The 26437-nt window shown below is 44.1% G+C and overlaps 1 protein-coding gene across 2 annotated transcripts; it reads right to left on the bottom strand.

The window, feature by feature from the left end:
• Positions 1–20384: 20384 nt before the first annotated feature.
• LOC123089192 (uncharacterized) lies at positions 20385–23811 on the bottom strand. Of its 2 annotated transcripts, none has more exons than XM_044510943.1 (6): positions 23334–23811; positions 22578–22718; positions 22395–22473; positions 22058–22282; positions 21369–21513; positions 20385–20535 (listed from the first exon to the last, which is right to left on the bottom strand). In XM_044510943.1, the coding sequence occupies exons 2-5, from the start codon at positions 22598–22600 to the stop codon at positions 21397–21399; spliced, it is 444 nt and encodes a 147-aa protein (XP_044366878.1). In that variant the 5' UTR covers positions 22601–22718; positions 23334–23811; the 3' UTR covers positions 20385–20535; positions 21369–21396. The 2 variants fall into 2 exon arrangements, with proteins under 2 accessions (XP_044366878.1, XP_044366879.1); XM_044510944.1 differs by lacking the exon at positions 23334–23811 and adding an exon at positions 22982–23319.
• Between the last annotated feature and the right edge of the window lie 2626 nt (positions 23812–26437).

Raw genomic sequence — 26437 nt, 5'->3', positions numbered from 1 at the left:
TTTTTTTGTGACGTATACATATTAGAAGTTATGATCAAATGTGTATGTTGGAGATTGTGTCAATTAAGGCCCATCGTCAAACTTGGTTATTTATGGGAAAAAAACATGTGCGGCAGGATAGTTTTCTACTCGTTGGCTCGTCAGCACACTAGCTACTCGCACGAGCCTGGCAACCTTGGTGCCGGCGCCGATGTCCCCTCCCGACGTCGATCGCACCATGCCATACCCCATGGCGACGAAGAGCACCAGCACATAATAACATCTCCTCTTCTCCACCGAGCTCCCATGCTCGACCACCTCCACGGCCCAGCTCTCTCTCCCAGGGCCAAGTTCATCACAGCCCCAACCACCATTTGGAAGATGTCAATGATTTGGCTGAAGATGGTGGGAAAAACATCTCCGGCGAGGTTGCCAGGAGCATCAGGACTCAGTTACGCTTTTGTTGTATCATTTGGGTCCTGGTTACATAAAGGAGATATTTTTATGCCCGCTTCGGGGATCTTCCAGTCTCTCCCCCCCCCCCCCCCGCGTTTGGGGTATGTTGCGAATTGAGAGCTCACAGGTCAAGGTTCTTTGAGGTGAACTTGCCCAGGTTCAAGTCCTAAACTTGGTATGGATGATCACATTTTCTTGAACTTATTTCAGTCTATTATTTGTAACACCCCGGTCAAATTCTTTGGTTCCTGGTCGTTGCGTCTAAGATTTAAACTGACCCATATATTAATAATAGTCTTTCTTGCACATTTTATGCTCACTCATCCGCCCCTGGGATTGAATTCACAATTGATCACCCATACTCAAATAGCTCCAAGACAAACACACTTACATTTGAGGTTCCTTTGGGATGGGATACCGCAAAAGAAGGTGCACCTTAGTGATATGGGTAGTCTTTCACGAATAATCATGAGTGGACATGGTTCCACGCGAGGATGGAATCACCTCCGTCCATGCGCACGTGATTCGTGTAGTATTTGTACAACCAGCCTGTGTATATCTATTTCTCAGCACCGCTCCAATGTAGTACTACTTCCGTCCTGGTTTATAGGTCCTCTTTATAGTTTGTGTCAAATTTTGACTAGAGATTTAACTAACAAAATGTTAATGCATGTAAAGAAAAATTATCTCATTGGATTGGTATTTGAACATAGTTTTCAAAAATGTAATGTTTGGTGACATGCGTGAACATTTTGTTAGTTTAATCTATGATCAAAATTTGACACGAAATACAATGAAGACCAATAAATCCGGATAGAGGTAGTACAGGTCTAGTATTCCACGGCCACTAAAGTGAGTAAGCCCCACTGCACAATAACTATACTGATCCATGCTATTGATTAGAGGAGTTAATCTCATTTATTTGTACATTCAACGGCAGCGTGCACCACCCCATGCATTTTCTCCCCATTCATTGTATCCATCCCGCAGCCCATCCCTCACACCTTCCGTCGTCGCTAGAGCTTGATGCAATGGCCAGCTTTTTCCTCTCAATGTCAGGTTGAAGATGAACAATATTGGGCGACATATGTGACATCTTCACCTGGCACACCTCAACCTGTATTCATTTATGTGAAATGCATTGATGGTCACTATACTTGTCATGTATGCTCATTTTGGTCATTGTATTTAAAATACGGTCAATACAGTCCCTATATACGCGTTGTGATGATTATACGGTCATTATCACACGTATAGCTCCGTATTTTGTTCAGTTGACCAGTCAAACCGTCTGAATGACGCCTTGTCAGCTCACTTTTTCTCTCTACCTACACGGACCCCACCTGTCAATGGGTAGAAGAAAGAAATAGAGGGGAAATAAAGTAATGCGCAAGGGAATAATCAAACGACTAACCTAATGCTGTGATCAGATGTAACGATAATATAGTGCTAACTGCTAACAATTAATGGGCTCCAGACCGGCCATGTGAACCTAAGCAAAGCTTACTTATCAGTATATGGTTACTTCATGCATGAACCAACCAGGCTCAACGGCGGGAGCCAGGCTTCGTGCATGAACCAGCCAGGAGCGACGCCGGGGAACGTGGGAAGCCATGCTGCAGGATAGAATGCGGGGCGCCGACGCGCCGTCGTGGGGCAAATGCGCCCTGGTGTTATTTGACGACATTTTAGTCTACAGTGGCTCTCTTGAAGATCACACAATCCACTTGCAATCAGTGCTTGAGTTGTTAAGAAGGGATCAATGGCAAGTCAAACGCTCAAAGTGCTCTTTCGCTCAACGCCAAAAGCTGTGCCGTAGCACCTCTCGCAGGCGACGTACTAAACGTCGCCGCAGGCCACGCGCGCCTCCATGCGCCCTCGTGTAGCACCTCCACAGCGGCGGCCCGTCGACGGTGAGCTGCCGAGCAGCATCACGACGTTGCAACCCCGACAGCAGCGGCACAAACTTATCGGTGTCTGCAAGCCGAGTGCCGACTTCGGCAAGTACAGGCGCTCCTCGGCCGCGTGTTAGTGCGTGCGTGCAGGTAAAAAAGACATCGCTTGGAATGCAACAAAAACCGTCTTATGCTCTACTGGATAACTCACGGCCTCTGCCAGTGTGCGGTCTCATAACGTAGCGTTGCTTTTATTTTACTCCCTCCATTCCATAATGTAGTGCCTATAGATTTTTATGGAAGTCAAACATTGGCAACTTTGACCAAGCGTATTGAGAAAATAGTATACATCTATAATACCAAACATGTACATTCTAAAAATATAACTCATGATGTATCCAATGATGTGCATTTGATATTCTAGATGTACCTACTTTTCTCTATAAATATAGTCAAAGTTTGTAATATTTGACTTTTGTAAAAATTTATAGGCACTACATTATGGAACGAGGGAGTATTTTATTTTCCTTCTACAACGGACAGGTGGGACCAAGAGAGAAACTAAGCTGACAAGGTGTCAGTTGACCGGTCAACTAAACAAAATACGAAGCTATACGGTGTGACAGTGACCGTATAATCACCACAACACGTATATAGTGACCGTATTGACCGTATTCTTAAGTACAGTGACCAATGTGAGCGTACACGACAAGTCGAATGACCATCAATGCATTTTACTCTTCATTTATTAGGAGCATGTCGTGAAGTGTTAACTACATTGGAAGCATGCACCCTGTCCATAATCACACCAGCTCTCTCCACCTAGCATTGTTCATTTTAGAAAGTGGGGTATTTTAGTTTGGTCGCTTATTTCAACTATTGGTTTAGAATTGAAACCTTACATTTATCAATTTCTTACTGAAAAATTAATTAACTCCATTCTTCATAGTTAACTTGAATCATGAAAAACGTAGAATTTGAATTTAAAATGCAACATTAATAAAAAAATCATTTCGTCTACTAATAGAAGATCAGGCAAAATTGTACATAAAGATTAAAATATTTTTACATTGCTTATAGAGAACGAGGTTTCTTTTCACCGCTTCGGTTTTGATCTCAGCTTCACAAGCATACATGTTAACCAAAAATTTCAATTCCCATTTAAAAAAAATTAGAGACATCAAATTCAACTCCCATATATTTCTAATTGAACTTACGATATGAAAAATATCAGCGAGCTGCATTTAATTATCTAAATATATGGGAGCAAGTTTGTCATGGTTACAGCTAAATTCGTGTGCTTAGTCGATGTTCTATGTATTAATACTATATTAATATATGTAGTAGTAATATATTAATTGGTAAATTAGTACTAATCATCATACAAGTGTGCTTAATCATTGTGCCAGTTATTATCTCTGTAATATCTGGACTAATTAGCATATGAGTCTTACTCTATACACAAAACCATCCAATTCGTCATGAATCAGTCGCTATGAATAAAGCTTCTTGTATCAGCATTCCATTGATTCATCTGCTTATTGATGAGTGGCACATTAATACTAGGCTTGGCCACCTAATCACAAGTGCCATAAAAGAAGTCTGCAATGCAAGAAGACGGACATGTTGGATATATATCAGCGCGTGCGTATACCCAAAAAAGTAAAATGCAGGACCAGTATCGGGATGCTATAAGACTAGCCACGATGGTGAGTAACATACACTAGTAACATACACATATTCCTAGACTATGTTACTACCTTCATAATGGATAGTAACATATGTGTGGTAACATGCAAAGCTTCATTTATTAGGTTATAGACTCATATTGCATTGGTACATGTGATGTTACAATAACTAGCTAAGTTACTATAACTACATCTCTCCTCATTAACTCACTACCACATAAGCAAATTTGCTGAGTTGGACTCGATGTTACTGCTGAAGTTATTCCCACTGTGGCTAGTCTAACATGTGTATCAAAGTTTCTGCTGGGGCCATCTCCTCCTGTTCTCCTGCTCTCCGCAGGAAGGCAACCCACAGAAAGAGCTACAATGCAGTTATGACAGACATGAGAATTAAAGACCGACCCAACACCTGCAAGGGGTGTTGCTACCAGACAACTAGTATCCATACGAGAATTAAACAAGACATGGCCCATGCGTGTCAGGTATAACTTTACGTATTTACTCTGGCCTGCGAATTACCCGCAATGTTTTTTGCAGTGGCCTATATTAAGTAGCAATCGTGATGCATATGCAGACGTGCAAGATTTCAGCATCGCGTGCCACCAAGTCCCAAAAACTACGCGTCATTCCTATTAAGCCGGGATGCCACGCGATCCTTTCAGCTGTATGTCGAGCCCATCAACTACGAGACTTCTATAGCAATTTTTTCAAGCTCAAAATATGTCCGCTCAGTACCTCAGTATCTCAAAAATGTGTGTGACATCAGCAAAAGTATTCTTCTTCTCATCTCTGATTTTTTTTTTGTCCAGTAGAATTTTAAGTCAGTTTGTCCCTGTATGAAAAAAAAAATTCCTTTTCATCCGGTAGTCCCCAAACTTTCCTCATAGAAAATCTTAGCGCCTTACTTTTGGTACAAGAGATGACTGCATGAAATTCATCCTCATCTCCGTTCCCACATATGTCACACACACTGTCATGAATGATTGTGCGTGTGCACTTATTTCTTTTTGTTGCCAAATTGCTTGTCGCAACCCTCCAACCGAAAATCTTGATTCTCTCGGGACGTCCAATTTCGAAATAACATCCCATATATATGCTTATGTTCCCAGTAGCACTAGACGAGTTTGAGGCTCCCACCGATGTGTTGCGGTTTAGAGTTGCCGCAAGCTTGTATGCACTCTAGACAGTGAACACGTCATTTTTCTCATGATGCTGGGCGATGCAATTCTCCACCTCGACTGAAGGATTTTAATCTTATAGATCTCCTCCGCTTTAAAGGGGTAAAAAAATTCCCAATCAGCTCTCTGTCCCACTCTTTTCTCCGTGTATTAATAAATTGATTAACCCAACAAAGTCTGCATCTCCCAATGAAGTTTGCTGTTCTCAAACCATTTTTTTCTCGGAATCCATTGGTCCCTCTAGATCTGAATATTTTTACCGTTTCCAACTCTCGAAATGAGACCTTTCTTAAGTAGTCCGAGCTCGTGTTCAATTGTTCTCCAAGCCGGCAATGCATCCAAGGGAAACATCGTACTAAGGAGGTCACCCTTTGGGAAATATTTTGCTTTGAGAATTCTTGCATACATACTGTTTGGGTTTTGAATGAGCCTCCCACTTTGCTTGGCAAGAAATGACAAGTTGAATAAATGCAGGTCTCTGAACCTGACCCTCCTGCTCGCTTTGGTTGGTCACGCGCTCCCAAGACATCACATTGCACCTTTCTATGTCCTTCATCTCCCCACCAAAAATCACATATCATTCTTTCATACTTCTCAGAAGCCTTTCAAGAGCAGGAACACTCCCATGGTGAAAGAAGGGAGTGTTTGGACTAGCGATTTGACATGGACCTCTTTTGCAGCATAGGACATAAATCTCCCGTTCCAATTGTTGCACCTTTCCCAAGTTTGTCCATAACTGATTGGAAGCTCATCCTTCATCCTTCCTTCCGGTGTCGGTAAACCCATGTATTTGCTCTCGAAAGTAGTAATTTCCACTTCCAACACCCCTTTAATGTCCGTTCTCACCTGCTTCGGGCATTGATCACTGAAGAGAAATGGACATTTACTTGAACTAAGAAGTTGCCCCATGCATTCCTAGAAATTATTCAAAACCTTGCTTAAGAGCAACCGCTCGGTCCAACGAGGCCCTGAAGAAAAACATACTATCATCCACGAACAACAAATTTGATATACTAGGGTTGTTCTTTGCGATTTTAATTGGTGCGATCCTTCCCCCCTGCAACCTCCTTGTTGAGCAATTTAACCAAATCATCTACAACAAACAAAAACAAATACAGGTTGAGAAGGTCACACTATCAGAGCCCTCTAGTCGGTCTGAAGAAATCCAGTTACTCGCCATTACACTTCACTGAGAACCTCACTAAGGTAACACATTCCATGACCCAGTTTATCCACTTCTGGCGAAATCCAATTCTCTCAAGGGCCTCCTCCAGGAACTTCCAGTTCACTCTATCATATGCCATTGTTAGGTCAAGTTTGTAGGCACAATGGGTGTCGTGTGTGTTGGAAATATGCCCTAGAGGCAATAATAAAATGTTTATTATTATATTTCCTTGTTCGTGATAATTGTCTATTGTTCATGCTATAATTGTATTAACCGGAAACCATAATACATGTGTGAATACATAGACCACAATATGTCCCTAGTGAGCCTCTAGTTGACTAGCTCGTTGATTAATAGATGGTTGTGGTTTCCTGACCATGGACATTGGATGTTGTTGATAAAGGGATCACATCATTAGGAGAATGATGTGATGGACAAGACCCAACCCTAAGCATATCACAAGATCGTGTAGTTCGTTTGCTAGAGGTTTTCTAATGTCAAGTATCATTTCCTTAGACCATGAGATTGTGCAACTCCCGGATACCGTAGGAATGCTTTGGGTGTATCAAACGTCACAACGTAATTGGGTGACTATAAAGGTGCACTACAGGTATCTCCGAAAGTGTCTGTTGGGTTGGCACGAATCGAGACTGGGATTTGTCACTCTGTATGACGGAGAGGTATCTCCGGGCCCACTCGATAATGCATCGTCATAATGAGCTCAATGTGACTAAGGAGTTAGTCACGGGATCATGTGTTACGGAATGAGTAAAGAGACTTGCCGGTAACGAGATTGAACAAGGTATGGGGATACCGATGATTGAATCTCAGGCAAGTAACATACCGATGGACAAGAGAATTGTATACGGGATTGATTGAATCACCGACATCGTGGTTCATCCGATGAGATCATCGTGGAACATGTGGGAGCCAATATGGGTATCCAGATCCCGCTATTGGTTATTGGCCGGAAAGGTATCTTGGTCATGTCTGCATGGTTCCCGAACCCGTAGGGTCTACACTTAAGGTTCAGTGACGCTAGAGTTGTAATGTGAATAGTATGTTGTTACCGAAGGTTGTTCGGAGTCCCGAATGAGATACCGGACATGACGAGGAACTCCAGAATGGTCCGAAGGTTAAGATCAATATATTGGACGAAGGGTATTGGAGTCCAGAAGTGTTCCGGGGGTACCGGGCTATGGCCAGCATGACCGAAAGGTGTTTCGGGGGCCCCGACAAGTGTTGCAGGCCCTCATGGGCCAATGGGATGGGGCAAACCAGCCCACTAAGGGGTTGTGCTACCCCACACCCTTTCCCACATTGCTTGGGGAGGTGGGGCACCTCCACCTGGCTTGGGAGGCAAGCCTCCACCTGGCTTGGCTTGGGGGGCAAGTCTCCCTAGGGTTTCCCTAGGGAGATCCAATCTGCCCTAGCCACCGCCCCCGTAGGGGAAACCAATGGCGCCTCCTCCTCCCCTCCCCCCTATATATATTGAGGGAGAGAGAGGGCAGCTGCACCCTGACACGCCCTGGTGTCGCCCTTCCTCTCCTTCCTACACCTCTTCCTCCTCTGTAGTGCTTGGCGAAGCCCTGCCGGAGAACCACGAGCTCCACCACCACCATGCCGTCGTGCTACCGGGGTTCTCCCTCAACTTCCCCTCTCCCCTGGTTGGATCAAGAAGGAGGAGACGTTCCTGGGTTGTACGTGTGTTTAACGTGGAGGCGCCGTCCGTTCGGCGCTTGGATCGGGTCTTCCGCGATTTGAATCGCCGCGGGTACGACTCCATCAACCGCATTCTTGTAATGCTTCCGCTTAGCGATATTCAAGGGTATGAAGATGCACTCCCTCTCTCTCGTTGCTAGCATCTCCTAGATTGATCTTGGTGACGCATAGGAATTTTTTTGAATTATTACTAGGTTACCCAACAGTGGTATCATGAGCTTGGTCTATGCGTAGTTTCTATGCATGAGTAGAACACAAGTAGTTGTGGGCGATGATTTGGTTAATTTTCTTACTGTTACTAGTCCTATCTTGATTCGGCGACATTGTGGGATGAAGCGGCCCGGACCGACCTTACACGTATGCTTACGTGAGACAGGTTCCACCGACTGACATGCACTTGTTGCATAAGGTGGCTAGCGGGTGTCTGTCTCTCCCACTTTAGTTGGATCGGATTCGATGAAGAGGGTCATTATAAAGGGTAAATAGCAATTGGCATATCACCGTGGTGGCTTTTGCATAGGTAAGAAACGTTCTTGCTAGAAACCCATAGCAGTCACGTAAACATGCAACAACAATTAGAGGACGTCTAACTTGTTTTTGCAGGGTATGCTATGTGATGTGATATGGCCAAAAGGATGTGATGAATTATATATGTGATGTATGAGATTGATCATGTTCTTGTAATAGGAATTACGACCTGCATGTCGATGCGTATGACAATCGGCAGGAGCCATAGGAGTTGTCTTAATTTATTGTATGACCTGTGAGTCAATATAAACGCCATGTAATTACTTTATTTTATTGCTAACCGTTAGCCATAGTAGTAGAAGTAATAGTTGGTGAGACAACTTCATGAAGACACGATGATGAAGATCATGATGATGGAGATCATGGTGTCATGCCGGTGACGATAGTGATCATGTCGCGCCGCAAAGATGGAGATCAAAGGCTCAAGATGATATTGTCCATATCATGTCACTTTATGATTTGCATGTGATGTTTGTCATGTTTACATCTTATTTGCTTAGTATGACGGTAGCACAAATAAGATGATCCCTCACTAAAGTTTCAAGAAATGTGTTTCCCCTAACTGTGCACCGTTGCGAAAGTTCGTTGTTTTGAAGGACCACGTGATGATCGGGTGTGTTAGATTCTAACGTTCGCATACAACAGGTGTAAGCCAGATTTACACATGTGAAACACTTAGGTTGACTTGATGAGCCTAGCGTGTACAGACATGGCCTCGGAACACGAGACACCGAAAGGTCGATCATGAGTTGTATGGTAGATGCGATCAACATGGAGATGTTCACCGTTGATGACTAGTCCGTCTCACGTGATGATCAGACACGGCGTAGTCGATTCAGACCATGTATCACTTAGATGACTAGAGGGATGTCTATCCGAGTGGGAGTTCATTAAATAATTTGATTAGTTGAACTCATTATCATGAACATAGTCTAAATTGTCCTTGCAAATTATGTTGTAGATCAATACCTCGCGCTTTAGCTCCTTGTTTTAATACGTTCCTAGAGAGAGACTAAGTTGAAAGATATTGTGAGAAATTGTGCGGACTAGGGTCGTAGTCTGAGGATTGTCATCACTGCTACACAGAAGGATTCTATCCTCGATGCACCGCTCCATGTGCCAACCCCTCTAGCATCGTCTATGGATGCTGTGAACATCTGGCAGACACTTCTGATGACTACTTGATAGTTTAGTGCGCCATGCTTTACGGCTTAGAATCGGGGCTCCAAAGGCGTTTTTGAACGCCATGGAACATATGAGATGTTCCAAGAGCTGAAATTGGTATTTTAGGCTCATGCCCATGTTGAGAGGTTTGAGACCTCTAACAAGATCTTTGCCTACAAGATGGAGGAAAATAACTCAACCAGTGAGCATGTGCTCAGAATGTTTGGGTACTTCAGTCGCTTGAATCAAGTGGGAGTTAATCTTCTAGATAAGAGAGTGATTGACAAAGTTCTCCAGTCACTATCACCAAGCTACTAGAGCTTTGTGATGAACTATAACATGCAAGGGAAGATGATCCCGGAGCTGTTCGTCGTGCTTAAGGCCGTGAAGGTAGAAATCAAGAAGGAGCATCAAGGGTTGATGGTTAACAAGATCACTAGTTTCAAGAAGGGCAAGGGCAAGAAGGGAAACTTCATGAATGGCAAGCCAGTTGCCGCTCCAGTGAAGAATCCCAAGAACCCAAACCCGAGACGAAGTGCTTCTATTAGGGGAATGGTCAGTGGTAGTGGGACTAGCTCAAATACTTGGTAGATAAGAAGGCTGACAACTTCAACAAAAGTATATTTGATATATTTGTTATTGATGTGTACCTTACTAGTACTCCTAGTAGCACCTGGGTATTAGATACCGGTTCAGTTGCTAATATTGGTTACTCAAAACAAAAGCTACGGAATAAATGGAGACTAGCTAAGGGCAAGGTGACGATGTGTGTTGGAAGTGTTTCCAAGGTTGATGTGATCACCATCGCACGCTCCCTCTACTTTCGGGATTAGTGTTGAACCTAGATAAATGTTGTTTGCATTGGTGTCTGCGTTGAGCATGAACATGATTAGATCATGTTTATTGCAATACGGTTATTCTTTTAAGTCAGAGAATAATTGTTATTCTGTTTACATGAATAACACCTTCTATGGTCATGCACCCAATGTGAATGGTTTATTGAATCTCGGTCGTAGTGATACACATTCCGTAACATTGATGCCAAAAGATGTAGAGTTGATAATGATAGTACCACTTTCTTGTGGCACTATCGCTTAGGTCATATGGGTGTAAAGCGCATGAAGAACCTCCATGCCGATGGACTTTTGAAGTCACTTGATTTTGAATCACTTGACACATGCGAACCATGCCTCGTTAGCAAGATGACTAAAACCCCGTTTTTTGGAACAATAGAACGGGCAAGTGACTTGTTTGAAATCATACATGCTCATGTGTGCGGTCCGATGAGTGTTGACGCGTGCGGTGGATATCGTTATTTTTCTCACCTTTACCGAGGAATTGAGTAGATATGGGCATGTTTACTTAATGAAGCATAAGTCTGAAATGTTTGAAAAGTTCAAGCAATTTTAGAGTGAAGTTGAGAATCATCGTAACAAGAAGACCAAGTTCCTACGATATGATCAAAGGGAGAGTATCTGATTTATGAGTTTAGCAATCACTTAATACAAGGTGGAATTGTTTCACAGTTGACGCCACCTGGAACACCATAGCGTAATGGTGTGTCCGAACGTCGTAATCGCACTCTATTGGATATGGTGCGATCTATGATGTCTCTTACCGATCTACCGCTATTGTTTTGGGGTTATGCATTAGAGACAACTACATTCACTTTAAATAGGGCACCATCTAAGTCCATGGAGATGACACTGTATGAACTATGGTTTGGCAAGAAACCTAAGTTGTCGTTTCTTAAGGTTTGGGGCTGCGATGCTTATGTCGATAGGCTTCAGCCAGAAAATCTCGAACCCAAAGTGGACAATTGTGTCTTCATAGAATACCCAAAGAAGATGATTGGGTATACCTTCTATCTCAGATCTGAGGGCAAAGTGTTTGTCGCTAAGAACATGTCCTTTCTCGAGAAAGAGTTTCTCTCAGAAGAATTGAGTGGGAGGAAGATAGAACTTGATGAGGTTGTTGAACCTTTACTTCAACCAAAGAGTAGCGCATCACAGAAAGATGTTTTTGTGGCACCTATGTCAGTTGAAGAAAAAAAATCTAATGATGATGATCATGAAGCTTCAAATCAAGTTACTATCGAACCTCGTAGGTAGAGAAGGGTGCGTACAACTTCTGAGTGGTGACCCTGTCTTAAGAGTCATGTTGTTGGACAACGGTGACCCTACGAGCTATGGAGAAGTTATGGTGGGCCCGGATTCCAACAAATGGCTAGGAGCCATGAAATCCGAGATAGGATCCATGTATGAGAACAAAGTATGGACTTTGGTGGAATTGCCCAATGATCGGCAAGCCATTGAGAATAAATGGATCTTTAAGAAGAAGACAGACGCTGATGGTAATGTCACCATTTATGAAGCTCGACTTGTCTCAAAGAAGTTTTTGACAAGTTCAAGGAGTTGACTGTGATGAGACTCTCTCAATCATAGAGAAGCTGAAGTCTGTTAGAATTATGTTAGCAGTTGCTGTGCCGAAGCTGTGGGATGTCAAAATGCATCGGTAGGGGAGCGTTCCGCCTTAGAGGGAAGCAATCGCGAAAGCAGGGGTCGACAAAGCGGAAGCGAGAATGTCGGCTTAAGTTCATTATTGAGATATGGCAGATAGATGTCAAAACAAAGTTTCCTTGACGGTTTCTATGAGGAAAGGATGTATGTGATACAACCAGAAGGTTTTGTCGATCCTAAGGATGCTAAAAGATATGGAAGCTCCAGCGATCCTTCTATGGACTGGAGCAAGCATCTCGGAGTTGGAACATATGCTTTGATGTGGTGATCAAAGTTTGCAAGAAACTTGTATTTACAAGAAAGTGAGTGGGAGCACTGCAACATTTCTGATAAGTATATGTGGATGACATATTGTTGATCAGAGATGATGTATAATTTCTAGAAAGCATAAAGGGTTGTTTGAATGGAGTTTTTCAAAGGAAGACCTGGGTAAAACTGCTTACATATTGGGATCAAGATCTACAGAGATAGATCAAGACGCCTGATAAGACTTTCACAGAGCACATACCTTGACATAATTTTGAAGGAGTTCAAAATGGATCAGTCAAAGAAGGAGTTCTTGCTTTAGTTGTAAGGTGTGAAGTAAATACTTAAAGCTCAACCATGACAGAAGAAAGAGAAAGGACGAAGGTCGTCCCCTATGCCTTAGCCATAGGTTCTATACGATATGACATGCTGTGTACCGCACCTGATATGTGCCTTGCCACGTGTCTAGAAAGGGGGTACAAGAGTGATCCAGGAGTGGATTATTAGATAGCGGTCAAAATTGTCCTTAGAGGAATAAGGAAATGTTTCTCGGTTATGGAGGTGATAAAGAGTTTGGCGTAAAGGGTTACGTCGATGCAAGCTTTAACACCTATCCGGATGACTCTGAGTAGCAAACTGGATACGTATAGTGGAGCAACCATTTGGGATAGCTCCAAGTGGAGCGTGGAAGCAACATCTACAATATGACCTAGAGATTTGCGAAGTACATACGGATCTGAATATTGCAGACCCGTTGACTAAACCTCTTCCACGAGCAAAACATGATCATCACCAGAACACTATGGGTGTTTGATTCATCACAATGTAACTAGATTATTGACTCTAGTTCAAGTGGTAGACTATTGGAAATATGCCCTAGAGGCAATAATAAAATGTTTATTATTATATTTCCTTGTTTATGATAATCGCCGTTCATGCTATAATTGTATTAATCGGAAACCATAATTCATGTGTGAATACATAGACCACAATATGTCCCTAGTGAGCCTCTAGTTGACTAGCTCGTTGATCAATAGATGGTTGTGGTTTCCTGACCATGGACATTGGATGTCGTTGATAACGGGATCACATCACTAGGAGAATGACGTGATGGATAAGACCCAATCCTAAGCATAGCACAAGATCATGTAGTTCGTTTGCTAGAGGTTTTCTAATGTCAAGTATCATTTCCTTAGACCATGAGATTATGCAACTCCCGGATACCGTAGGAATGCTTTGGGTGTATCAAATGTCACAACGTAACTGGGTGACTATAAAGGTGCACTACAGGTATCTCCGAAAGTGTCTGTTGGGTTGGCACGAATCGAGACTGTGATTTGTCACTCCGTATGACGGAGAGGTATCTCTGGGACCACTCGGTAATGCATCATCATAATGAGCTCAATGTGACTAAGGAGTTAGTCACGGGATCATGTGTTACAGAACCTGTAAAGAGACTTGCCGGTAACGAGCTTGAACAAGGTATGGGGATACCCATGATCGAATCTCGGGCAAGTAACATACCGATGGACAAAGGGAATTGTATACAGGATTGATTGAATCCCCGACATCGTGGTTCATCTGATAAGATCATCGTGGAACATGTGGGAGACAATATGGGTATCCATAGCCCGCTATTGGTTATTGGCCAGAGAGGTATCTTGGTCATGTCTGCATGGTTCCTGAACCCGTAGGGTCTACACACTTAAGGTTCAGTGATGCTAGAGTTGTAATGGGAATAGTATGTGGTTACCGAAGGTTGTTCGGTGTCCCGGATGAGATTCCGGACATGACCTTCGGTATGTGGTTACCGAAGGTCATGTCTGCATGGTTCCTGAACCCGTAGGGTCTACACACTTAAGGTTCAGTGATGCTAGAGTTGTAATGGGAATAGTATGTGGTTACCGAAGGTTGTTCGGTGTCCCGGATGAGATTCCGGACGTGACGAGGAACTCCGAAATGGTCCAGAGGTGAAGATCAATATATTGGACGAAGGGTATTGGAGTCCGGAAGTGTTCCGGGGGTACCGGGCTATGGCCAGCATGACCGAAAGGTGTTTCGGGGGCGCTGGCAAGTGTTGCAGGGCCTCATGGGCCAAGGGGAGGGGGCAAACCAGCCCACTAAGGGGATGTGCGCCCCCACACCCTTTCCCACGTTGCTTGGGGAGGTGGGGCACTGTAGGATCGAAAGTATGTCTAGAGGGGGGGGGGGTGACTACTTGACCAATTAAAAACCTAACCTTTTCCCAATTTTAATTCTTGGCAGATTTTAGCAACTTAGCACAAGTCAAGCAATCACAATACAATTCAAGCAAGCATGCAAAGAGTATATGACCAGCGGAAAGTAAAGCATGCAACTTGCAAGAAAGTAAATGGGAGGAGTTTGGAGGGAGCAAACGCAATGTTGACACAGAGATTTTTGGCGTGGTTCCAATAGGTGGTGCTATCGTACATCCACGTTGATGGAGACTTAAACTCACGAAGGATAACGGTTGTGCGAGTCCATGGAGGGCTCCAGCCACGAAGGGTCCATGAAGAAGCAACCTTGTCTATCCCACCATGACCATCTCCCACGAAGGACTTGCCTCACTTGGGTAGATCTTCATGAAGTAGGCGATCTCCTTGCCCTTACAAACTCCTTGGTTCAACTCCACAATCTTGATGGAGGCTCCCAAGTGACACCTAACCAATCTGGGAGACACCACTCTCCAAAAGGTAATATATGGTGTGTTGATGATGAGCTCCTTGCTCTTGTGCTTCAAATGATAGTCTCCCCAACACTCAACTCTCTCTCACAGATTTGGCTATGGTGAAAAGATGATTTGAGTGGAAAGCAACTTGGGGAAGGCTAGAGATCAAGATTCTTGTGGTTGGAATGGAATGTCTTGGTCTCAACACATGAGTAGGTGGTTCTCTATCAGAAAATGAATGGTGGAAGTGTAGGCACGTTCTGATGGCTCTCTCCACGAATGAAGAATGGTTGGAGGGGTATATATAGACTCCACACAAATCTAAACATTACACAGATATTCCCAAACTCGGTGATACCGAATGGTAAAAATCGGTCATACCGATTCAGGTCAAAATATGAACGTTATGCTTTTTGGTGGGACTGATACGATCAACTTGGTGGGACCGATGCGCTAGGGTTAGGGCATAACGTAATCTCGGTGGGACCAATTTCAGTAATAGGCACATAGAGAGTTGGTCAGGCAAACTCGGTGGGACCGGTTCGCTCATTTCGCTGAGACCAAAACGTTACGAAAATGAAATAGGGAATTTGCATTGCGAACTCGGTGGGACCAATTCGCTCATTTCGGTGGGACCGAAATGTTACGAAAAGGAAACAGGGAGTTTGCAATCCCATCTCGTTGATACTGAGATCCCTATCGGTGAGACCGAAGTGACTAGGGTTTGTGGCAGTGGCTATGTCAAATGAACTCGGTGGCGCCGAATATATCAAATCGGTGGGGCCGAGTTTGAATTTTAGGTTTAGGACATATGTGGAAATGAGAAAGTGGCTGAGGGTTTTGGAGCATATCACTAAGCATTTTGAGCAAGCAAGCCATTAAGCAACACCTCATCCCCTTTTAATAGTATTGCTTTCCTATGGACTCAATGTGATCTTGGATCACTTAAATAAAAATGTAGAGTCTTGAGCTTGTTGCCAATATGTGTCATTAGCATTTTGATGGTCCACATCTCTAGTCCATGCCATACCAATCATTGAACTTTCTGAAATGGTCATCTCGAAAGAGCATTAGTTCAATGAGCTATATGTTGTTAAGGATTACCAAAACCACCCAGGGATTAGTTGCACTTTCAATCTCCCCCTTTTTGGTAATTAATGACAACATATAGATCAAAGCTTCGACAAATGATAATAAGAATGAAAAACATCGTCGCTTTGAGAAGTATGTGATAAGCAAGAGCCCCCCCCCCCCTAAATTTATGCATTATTTAAGATTTGCTTTTGAATGCAAATGCACAAGCAATTAGGATCATGGGTTACTCTTCCATGTCACATACATCTTGGTGGAGCGCTCAAAATGATAGAAATAGGAACAAGCACTCATCACCAAGGCAAAGTGAATGATCATACATTAAAGTTAGAGAATATCATCATCCAAGCACAAGCATTAAGCATGATATGATCAAACACATGACCAAACAAAGTATCTCACACACATAGACATAAAGTATCAACCAAGCAAACAAGCAAATAAGTAGCAAAAGAAGCAAAGCTCTCTCCCCCTCGAAGCCTATGATCTATACACTTTCTCCCCCTTTGGCAACAAGTTACCAAAATGCATAGTGATATGCGACACTCTAGGTTTGATCTTCATGAGGTGGTGTTAAGAGGACTCCAAGGATGAAAGCATCTATTGAAGTTGATGGAGCTGGTGGAGTTGCCACTGGAGGGGCAACTGGAGCTGTGGCTGCAGGTGCTGATGTTGTTGCTTTAGTGTCTGGCACTGGCACTGCTGCAGATCTCTCTGCCCTAGGCACTCTCTAAAACACTTCAATGGTTGCTTTCCCCTTCCTCTATTCTGATTCTTCCTGGATCTGCTCAACTGCTGTTTGTATCTCTGTCACCTTCAAGTCAAGATCATAGAATTTTGTTTCAATGATTCTCTCCAAGCTCTCCTGGTTCTGAGTCAGGGTGGCCAATCCTTTCTCAATCCTCAAGGTAGCTTGAATAAGATATTCAAGTTGGTCTTGCTTTGACTTGAGGAACACTTGTTAAGCTTCTTCAGCACTTGGCATCTTTGCTGCCTTCTCAGCTTTAGCTTCCTGCCTCTTCTCTTGAGCTTCCACAGATGTGGGATCTTCAGGATTCATGACAACAGTGTTGTCCTCAAAATCATGCCTCAAGGGAAGATGCTCCTTTTCCAACTAGTATACTCCTTTGGGCATCTTGGAGTTAATCAACATCTGTATGTGTGTGATACGTCCATTTTGCATCATGCTTTTATATCGATATTTATTGCATTATGGGTTGTTACTACACATTATGTCACAATACTTATGACTTTTCTCTCTTATTTTACAAGGTTTACATGAAGAGGGAGAATGCCGGAAGCTAGAATTCTAGGCTGGAAAAGGGCAAATATTAGAGACCTATTATGCACAACTCCAAAAGTCCTGAAACTCCACAAAAGTCAGTTTTGAAATATACTAAAAATATTGGGCGAAGAAAGCACTAGAGGGGGGCCACCCACTGTCCACAAGGGTGGAGGGCGCGCCCTACCCCCCTGGGCGTGCCCCCTGCCTCGTGGGCCACCTGACAGCCCCCCTATGCCCATCTTCTCCTATATGGTGTATTTTTCCCTGGAAGCAATCATAAGGAAGCTTTCGGTACGAAGGGACGCCGTCTCGAGGCGAAACCTTGATGGAACCAATCTAGGGCTCCGGCGGAGCTGTTCTGCCGGGGAAACATCCCTCCGAGAGGGGGAAATCGTCACCATCATCATCACCACCGGTCCTCTCATCGAGAGGGAGTCAATCTCCATCAACATCTTCACCAGCACCATCTCCCCTCAAACCCTAGTTCATCTCTTGTATCTGATATTTGTCTCAAAACCTTAGATTGGTACCTGTGGGTTGCCAGTAGTGTTGATTACTCCTTGCAGTTGATGCTAGTTGGTTTATTTGGTGGAATATCATATGTTTAGATCCTTTATGCATATTAATACCCCTTTGATTATGAACATGAATATGATTTGTGAGTAGTTACGTTTGTTCCTCAGGACATGGGAGAAGTCTTGCTATAAGTAGTCATGTGAATTTGGTATTCGTTTGATTTTGATGAGATGTATGTTGTCTTTCTTCTAGTGGTGTTATGTGAACGTCGACTACATGACACTTCACCATTGTTTGGGCCTAGGGGAAGGCATTGGAAAGTAATAAGTAGATGATGGGTTGCTAGAGTGACAGAAGCTTAAACCTAGTTTACGCGTTGCTTCATAAGGGGCTGATTTGGATCCATATGTTTCATGCTATGGTTAGGTTTACCTGAATTCTTCTTTCGTAGTTGCGGATGCTTGTGAGAGGGGTTAATCATATGTGGGATGCTTGTCCAAGGAAGGGCAGTACCCAAGCACCAGTCCACCCACATATCAAATTATCAAAGTAACATACGCGAATCATATGAGCATGATGAAAACTAGCTTGACGATAATTCTCATGTGTCCTCGGAGCGGTTTGCTTTATATAAGAGTTTGTCCAGGCTTGTACTTTGCTAAAAAAGGATTGGGCCACCTTGCTTCACCTTAGTTACTTTGTTACTTGTTACCCGTTACGAATTATCTTATCACAAAACTATCTGTTACCGATAATTTCAGTGCTTGCAGAGAATACCTTACTGAAAACCGCTTGTCATTTCCTTCTGCTCCTTGTTGGGTTCGACACTCTTACTTATCAAAAGGACTACGATAGATCCCCTATACTTGTGGGTCATCAGTGTGGAGCATATCCACATGACCTCTTCTGGTCAACAGTTGTTCTCTTGATGGTCTCAACAATCAAGCTCATGACCTTGAATTTCTGGGGCAAGTCAAAGAGCTGAAGCAAATTGATGGAATGGCCTTTGATCATCCTGTGATCTCCTGATTTGGGCAACAAGGTGTGCCTCAAAATGATGTTCATTGTGGCCAATCCAGACATCAAGTAATACACTGAGCCCAACTTGTGTGTCTCCAAGGCTTTGTCAGGTATCTCCTTGTACATGTTGGCCATGGACTTGTGATCCTTCTTCTTTTTAGCATAGACATCAATGTCTTTCTAAGCTTCTTTGGGGGCATTTATGAGCTTGGCCCACTCATCAATAGAAGATTGGTACCTTGTACCTTCAGACATCCACACAATCTTTCCATCAGGATAGAAATGAGCTGTTGAATAAAACTGCATAATGAGCTCATCATTCCACTTGGTCAACTTCTGACCCACAAACTTGTCAACTCCATTGAGCTTGAAGCTTTCATGCACTCCTAGAAAGTGATCTTCATTTTTGTCAATATATTCCCAATCAACCCACTTCATATCACAGACAATGGGCTTCTTGTCTAGTAGCATTGTCTCATCGAAATCTTGTTGTTCTTTGGTGTGAAATCTATAGTCCACAGCAGTCCTTCTCCTCAGAGCATATGGATTAGCTTGTCTTCATAGTCCGAGACCTGCATCTTTTCTTTCCTTCATGTTTTCTGCTACTGGATGATTATCATCATGGTCTGGTATCTTTGGGTTGAGTTTTCTGAGCACTTGGACTTCATCATCTTCTTCTTCAACTTCAGGCATCGGGGCCTTGTTCTTCTCTGCAGCAAGAATCACTACAGGAACCAGAAACTTTGCTGTCCACCATGGCTAACGGCAAAGGCATGCCTTGCGGATGGCAAAGGCCTTTGCTGTCAGCCAGCAGACGGCAAAATGTCCGGTTGAACAAGCTACGACAAAGGGCACTTTGTCGTCTGCTTGCGGACGACAAAGATGCAAAGGTCTTTGCCGTCCGCTAGCAGACGGCAAGGGGCATGGCTCTTTGCCATCTGCTAGCAGACGACAAAGGGCATGGCTCTTTGCCATCTGCTGGCGGACGGCAAAGACTGCAGGCTCTTTGCCATCTGCTGGCAGATGGCAAAGAGACCAAATAGGCATTAATTCTGTTTCTTCTTATATCCATTCATTTTCACAGAAAATCACACACACACACACACACACACACACGTGTGTGTGTGTGTGTGTGTTTGTGTGTGTGTGTGTGTGACCAATATAGGATATCCAACACATGTTACCAATAGTAGCAAGTTTCATCCATACATATACATAGTTTCATCAATATTACACAGTGTCATCCATAGGTAGCAAGTTTCACAAAGTAAAAACAAAAAACTAAAGACAAGCACTCCATATCTGACATTACAAGAAATGACCTAAAACTAAATATCTATTTTCCTAGGCAGCAGACACTTGACCACCATAGCAGCTTGCCGGACCGTTGTATCTGTGGAGCACAAAACAGCAGTCAGCCTAATTAGAAATTTTAAGGAGAGCAGTGCTAGTTTAAGAGTTATGAACAGATAGAAATGGTGCATAAATTCCTATTATTCAATAAACATAAGTTATTTCCAAGTGAAACATGGGGCAATGTTATCCACTTCAAAACAGAACAGAACACATAGGTACACACATCATCAAGTTTTTTCCACAAATGAGTTACTGATTGAGTTCAAGAAATGACCAAGGGCCTAATTGGTTCGCAGGACCTAAAAACTCATAATAGGAAAATCACTGGGTTGCAATGTCATGCCCTCTCTTGATACGATATGATCGACATGATGTTTGAGTGCATCATAGAAAACCATAGGAGTTTTTCAAGGCCACATATTACAATCATATGGAATAATTTGAAGCAGAGAGGCCCCAAAAGGGGAAATCATGCTGTGTGGGAAAAGAGAATACCATTCACCGCAATGAAAAATATAGCATGCCAGAATCACTATTCTAGAGCACATATCTGTACCAAAACATTTATAGTGTTTCCAACTCTTCTAAGCATGTGAGAACACTATGAGGACAATCAAATTGAGTTATCTAAGCAATTTGACAATCAAATGGAGTTAACACGGGCCCCAGCGTTAGGGATTTAGTGATGGCAGCAGTCTGCCAGCCGGCTTCCTCAATAGAAGGGACAGACCCAATGCTAGAAGCAAAACAAGAACGTTGATACACAAGATAAGAAAAAGCCCTTGAGAGCAGTCTGCTTGGCAGAACAATTAATTAACCTCTAGAAGCAGAAGAAGCACGTTGATAGACAAGTTATTATGAAGAACCAACCTTGAGAGCGGTTTGCTTGCGCAAGATATCATTGGACCTGAACATGACCGCGGCAATCCAGATCATGATGAAGAAACCTACACAATATAAACTCAATTGGAATGAGGAACTCGCCATCATCTTCTGACCAAGAGGCATCAAGTACCTAGACAAAAAAGTAAGAGCACAATAAGATATAGTGTATGCCAGTGGACATGTTTAACAGCAAGAAAACTACCCTATGAATAGCATAGTTAAATGTGATTCCTCCTAGTAGTATGTGTTCTATTATTCATAGTGATGAGAGCCCGAGACTATGCCAATAATGTCCAGAAAGAAAAGGCCTCCAAAATGTAGCATTATTTCAGTAGCAAGATTTTCTTTTCGGAAATAGGTTTATCCGAGGAGCGTTGACCTTCATCGCATACTGTAATACATGCACTTCATTTGTTTTTAAGAAACTTGAGATTACTGCTGGTGCTAAAACAAAGCCCACCAAAATCCTCTTTCAGCTAAAATACCAATTCACGTACTAGCTAGCATCACTAGTTAAGCAAACAAATTTATCACTTGTAGCAGCGCTGACCAAATTGCCACGGCAGCAGAACCCCAGCCATATGAGTACCCTATCTTAAATCTAGACTATACCAATTGTGCAACTGACATTGAGATTTCAGAGGGAGGGCGCAACAGAACAGCAAGTGCTATACCTTCACATTGGGGTCCCTAGGGTTGGCGTGTAGCCACTCGGCAGACACAACAGGCTCGGTCCGCGGCATCGCGTGGACGATGCCCGACGCGGCGTTGGCGGCGGCGGCCTCCGAGACGGCAGACGACGTGGCGTTGAAGAGCGTGGCGATCCCGAACCGTGTCATCGACGGCGACAGCGACGCCCCGCACCCGATCTCCGCCGCGCGCGCCCATTCGACCCTGCCCTACAAGTTTCCAAGAAAATTATGACAGCCTCAACAAGTACTGAACGAAAAGAAGATCTGACAACTACTCCCTCTATCTCATAATATACAGAAACATCAGAAACTTGTGTACCTTCCAAATGGACCAATCACTTTGTTGATCGCTTGGAGAAAATATATGCTTTGAGGACGAAGAATTGCTGTCGCGCTGCCTATGTAAGAAGGTTGCCGCATAAGTAATCAGGTTGATCATGAGGGTGGTTTATGCTATGCAAGAGGAAAGTACAAGGTTGTGGTCAGAATATTGTTTTTTTACCTGAAACACACTAGGCCATTCATGGCCTCTACGGATCTGCAGTATTAGGTGGTGGCATCAGAATTCAAGCGTACAAACATGTGTGTGTCTCTGCTTCGGTCACGCTCTTGAAAGCCTATCCAAAATCCAACTTTCGCAGACCTGAAATCATTGGTAAATTGGCATTGGCAATCTGCAGTGAACCACAATTGGATGTGCTTGGCGTCAGTTAGTAGCAAATGTTCAGAACTACCCGCACATGCATAGTCAAGAGCTTAACACTAAGCAGTTACAGAAAGTAGTAGAGATGAAGCAAGCAACAATATTTACTTCTGGGATATTATCAGGATCCATGAGACGGGAGATAAAGATACTCCAATCATATTTGAACAAGGAACGAAGAAGCGTGGGGCGTAATTAAGCACCTGAGTAGATGGTCAGGCTTTGAACCCTCTGCTGCCCACAAGTATCAGTATCAAAATGACCTTGCCCAGGTAGTGTACCAACCACATATTAGCATGAGCTCGTCCAAATACAAGACACGGTATACCAACCACATATTATTCCTGGACATCTCACCTAACTTTGTATCTAACGAATGGAGACACGAGAAGCACATGACCTAAAACAAGGTGGGGACTGAAGAACAACGAGACAACAAACAGAATTAGCATTGCAGGAACCGTGAAGCACATGCAACGCAATCGACAGCACTGAGCCACAGACGGAGCAAGCAAGCAGGCACAGAAAAAAATAGGGCGGAGGAGCGGGACTCACGCGCGCTCGAGCTCGTCGGGATCGGGATCTCCGGCTGCGGCCGCGGCGAGCCAGAGCAGTGCCACCGCGTAGATCCCCAGGGCCCACCGGCGCCTCATCCCCGCCTCCTGGCCGGCCTCAGATCTCCCATGGTGGGCGGGGTGCAAAGGAGCTCGGTGCTCGGCTCCCATGGCGGCGGCGGATCTCAAGGTCAGGGCGACCGGCGACGAGGCTTCTGCGGCGGGGCGGCGAGCTTGTGGGGAGGTGGCGGTGCGCGACGTGGCAGGGCTCCTGGGGTCCGGTGAGGTGGCAGCGCACACCGGCAGGCAGAGGCGAGGTGGCGCAGCGGCGCGGGGTCGAGGGAGGCGGGGTCGGTAGGCTCTCGGCTGTGGGGCGGGCGTCGTCGAATCCCGCCAGAGCTCGCCGAAATCGGCCGGCGTAGCTTCTCGCGGGAAGGAGAGGGAGAGACGAGCGGGAGAGAGAGAGAGGGGTGGGCAGAGAGAGAGAGGGGCGGAGAGAGAGGGGATAGAGATAGAGTAGGTGGGGCAATGGTTTTTTTTACCCGTAAAAAAAGATAGCCCCCTCTTTGCCGCCTGCCAGCAGATGGCAAAGAATCTTTGCCGTCCGTGAGCAGACGACAAAGAGTGGGCTTGGACCGTTGCAGTATACTTGCATCCGATGGCACCCCTTTGCCGTCCGCTGACAGATGGCAAAGATTCTTTGGCATCTGCCAGCAGACAACAAAGAAATGACAGATGGCAAAGACCTTCTTTGCCGTCTGCGAGTTCTTTGCCGTCTGTTGTTTGGTAGCTGATGGCAAAGACCTCCTTTGCTGTCCGCAAGCAGACGGCAAAACCCCTGATTCCAGTAGTGAATGTTCCTAGTGCTTCTCTTAGGTGCAGACTTGGAGGTTTGAGCTGGAGCTTTGGGGGCAGTCTTGGGCTTTGAAGGAGCAGCCCCAGACTTGATGGCATCCCCCATCAGCTTTTGTGACTTGGGAGGAGGTGCAACATCCTCTTCTTCCTCCTGTCCTGCAGAATCTCTCCTCATTGAAGGATTTCCAAGCACTCTTGCAACTATTTTCCTGATCCTTTCTTTTCTCTTCTCGCCATCTCCATCTTCCCTAGCCTCAAGAGTGAATTCGATTACCTCTTGTGTTGATGCCCTTGCCTTTGACATTTGCACTCTCCTGGCAGGTGCTTTCTTGTGCTGACCTGGCTTGGTGGAAGCAGCAGCAGCATACTCTTTCTTGAGCACCTTCTTCTTTGAAGTCACTTCCTCAACTTCAAAGTCTTCATCCTCTGAATCTGAGGTTTTCTTCTTTCTCTGCCTAGTTTGTGCCTTAAGCAAGTTGCTTGGTGTGCTCCTGCTACCCTCATCAAAGCTGCCAGAGGGACTAGTGCCCTCACTTAGGTCCATCTACTCCTCAGACTTGTTCTAGCTATCACTCCGATCAGACATACTGACACTGCAAACTAAGAGCTGACCCTGTGAATAGATGTAGATGAGATAGAGTGGATGAGCATCACAAAGTCCTAACTTTTTGCAAAAATAATGAGCCAAAAACTTAGTTTTAGTTTTCCACAAAAAGCATTTCGGAGGTACCGATTTGTTAAACTCAGTGACACCGAAGCAATTTTGGAGTCTAAACTAGTGGAATCGGTCTGACCGAGACACAGTTTGGTGACTCCGAGTTTGCTAGGGTTTCACAAAGTCCTAAACTCGGTCACACCGATTTGCAATTTTTGGTCGAACTAAAAATCACAAGTGCAATGGCCTAAGCCAAATCGGTGAGACCGATTTCTACAATTTGGTCGGTCCAAGATAAGTTCGGCAGAAACCTAACCCTAAATTTGCAAATCAAAACTAATCTAATGGAAGTTTTCTCTGGATAGATTGATCTCATACTTGGTAAGAAACATGACATTGTCTTTGTGCTAAGAATTGGAGGTAAAAAATTGCACAAAGTGTCGAACTCATACCCTAACTTGGCGACGAGCTTGCTATGGCGGCAACTAAGGTGTAGATTTCTGTTGACGGCGGTGGAGACTAGCGGCGGGAGGTCACTGGCGACAAGAGGACGATCCGGAGACCCGAGGCAATAGAGAAGGACACGTGCGGGCGAAGAGGTTTCGGAGGAATTTCCAAAATTTGACCCGTCGGTATATATATCCTGACACCGTCCGTGCGACCGAGTGGAACAACTCAGTGGCACCGAGATGCAGAATCGCAAGCGGTTACTGCAACTCAGTGTGACCGAAAAGTTCTAATCGGTTGCACCGAGATTGAAAACTAGATCAACTCAGTGAACTCGGTATGATCAAAATGGATGAATCGGTCAGACCGAAATGCACAGAGAGGTTTTGGAAGTTAAGTCTATGACGAATCGGTGACTCTGAGTGCTCCTCACCTAGAGGGTTCGAATTTGACTTGTTCAAACTTTGTGATGTAGCATGAATAGAGTTTGAGACGAGAAAAGCATAGATAGCTAGAGGAAGTTCTTAGGCATTCTTGTCCATCCATTTGGCAAAAGAAGAAGAGCCAAACAATCAAAGCAACAAATGGATGTCCTCGAATGAGAAAAGTATACAATCAACATGCTCACACAATAAAATGGCAAATAAAATATGTGGCAAAGCATGCACAAACACTCTAGTATCCATAAAGCAATTGGCGATGACTAGGTCATCTATATATGAGTATATTGACTTAGGTGTCAAATGAGAACATTTGATCATAGGTCATACTCATCGTTTAAGCACAAGTGGGGTTACCACTTTTACATAAAGCATTGTTGTTTTCACACCATTAGAGTTGCTTTAGCTCAATTCTTAGAGTAAAGCTCCCCCTAGATGTGATATCCCCCCTAAGAGGGATGAACTAACCTTGGGTTTTGTCGATGATGACTTCATGTGGATGTTGAAGATGTGGATGCTCATTGTTGATGTAGATCATTTGGAGCAATCCATTGGAGTGAGTTGCACTTTCAATACCTACATGGGTTAGTCCCACAAGGAACAAACAAGGATATCCATAGACATAGAGTGATGCACATACATAATGATGTCCATGCAAGCATTACATTACCTTGTTCCTTGTCTTACCAACAAGAGGGTTTGTGACTC

Source organism: Triticum aestivum, chromosome 1B, assembly GCF_018294505.1.
Source record: "Triticum aestivum cultivar Chinese Spring chromosome 1B, IWGSC CS RefSeq v2.1, whole genome shotgun sequence".
Classification (NCBI taxonomy): domain Eukaryota; kingdom Viridiplantae; phylum Streptophyta; class Magnoliopsida; order Poales; family Poaceae; genus Triticum; species Triticum aestivum.
This window is presented reverse-complemented; position numbering and strand designations above follow the sequence as displayed.

What these genes read in the sequence shown, in the direction of transcription:
- LOC123089192 (XM_044510943.1), bottom strand. Translation starts at nt 22,600, where the DNA reads ATGAATGGCCTAGTGTGTTTCAG. An exon ending in AATGGCCTAGTGTGTTTCAG is followed by an intron (nt 22,474 to 22,577) that starts GTAAAAAAACAA and finishes CTTCTTACATAG; the next exon opens with GCAGCGCGACAGCAATTCTT. An exon ending in CTAGGGACCCCAATGTGAAG is followed by an intron (nt 21,514 to 22,057) that starts GTATAGCACTTG and finishes TTTTTTGTCTAG; the next exon opens with GTACTTGATGCCTCTTGGTC.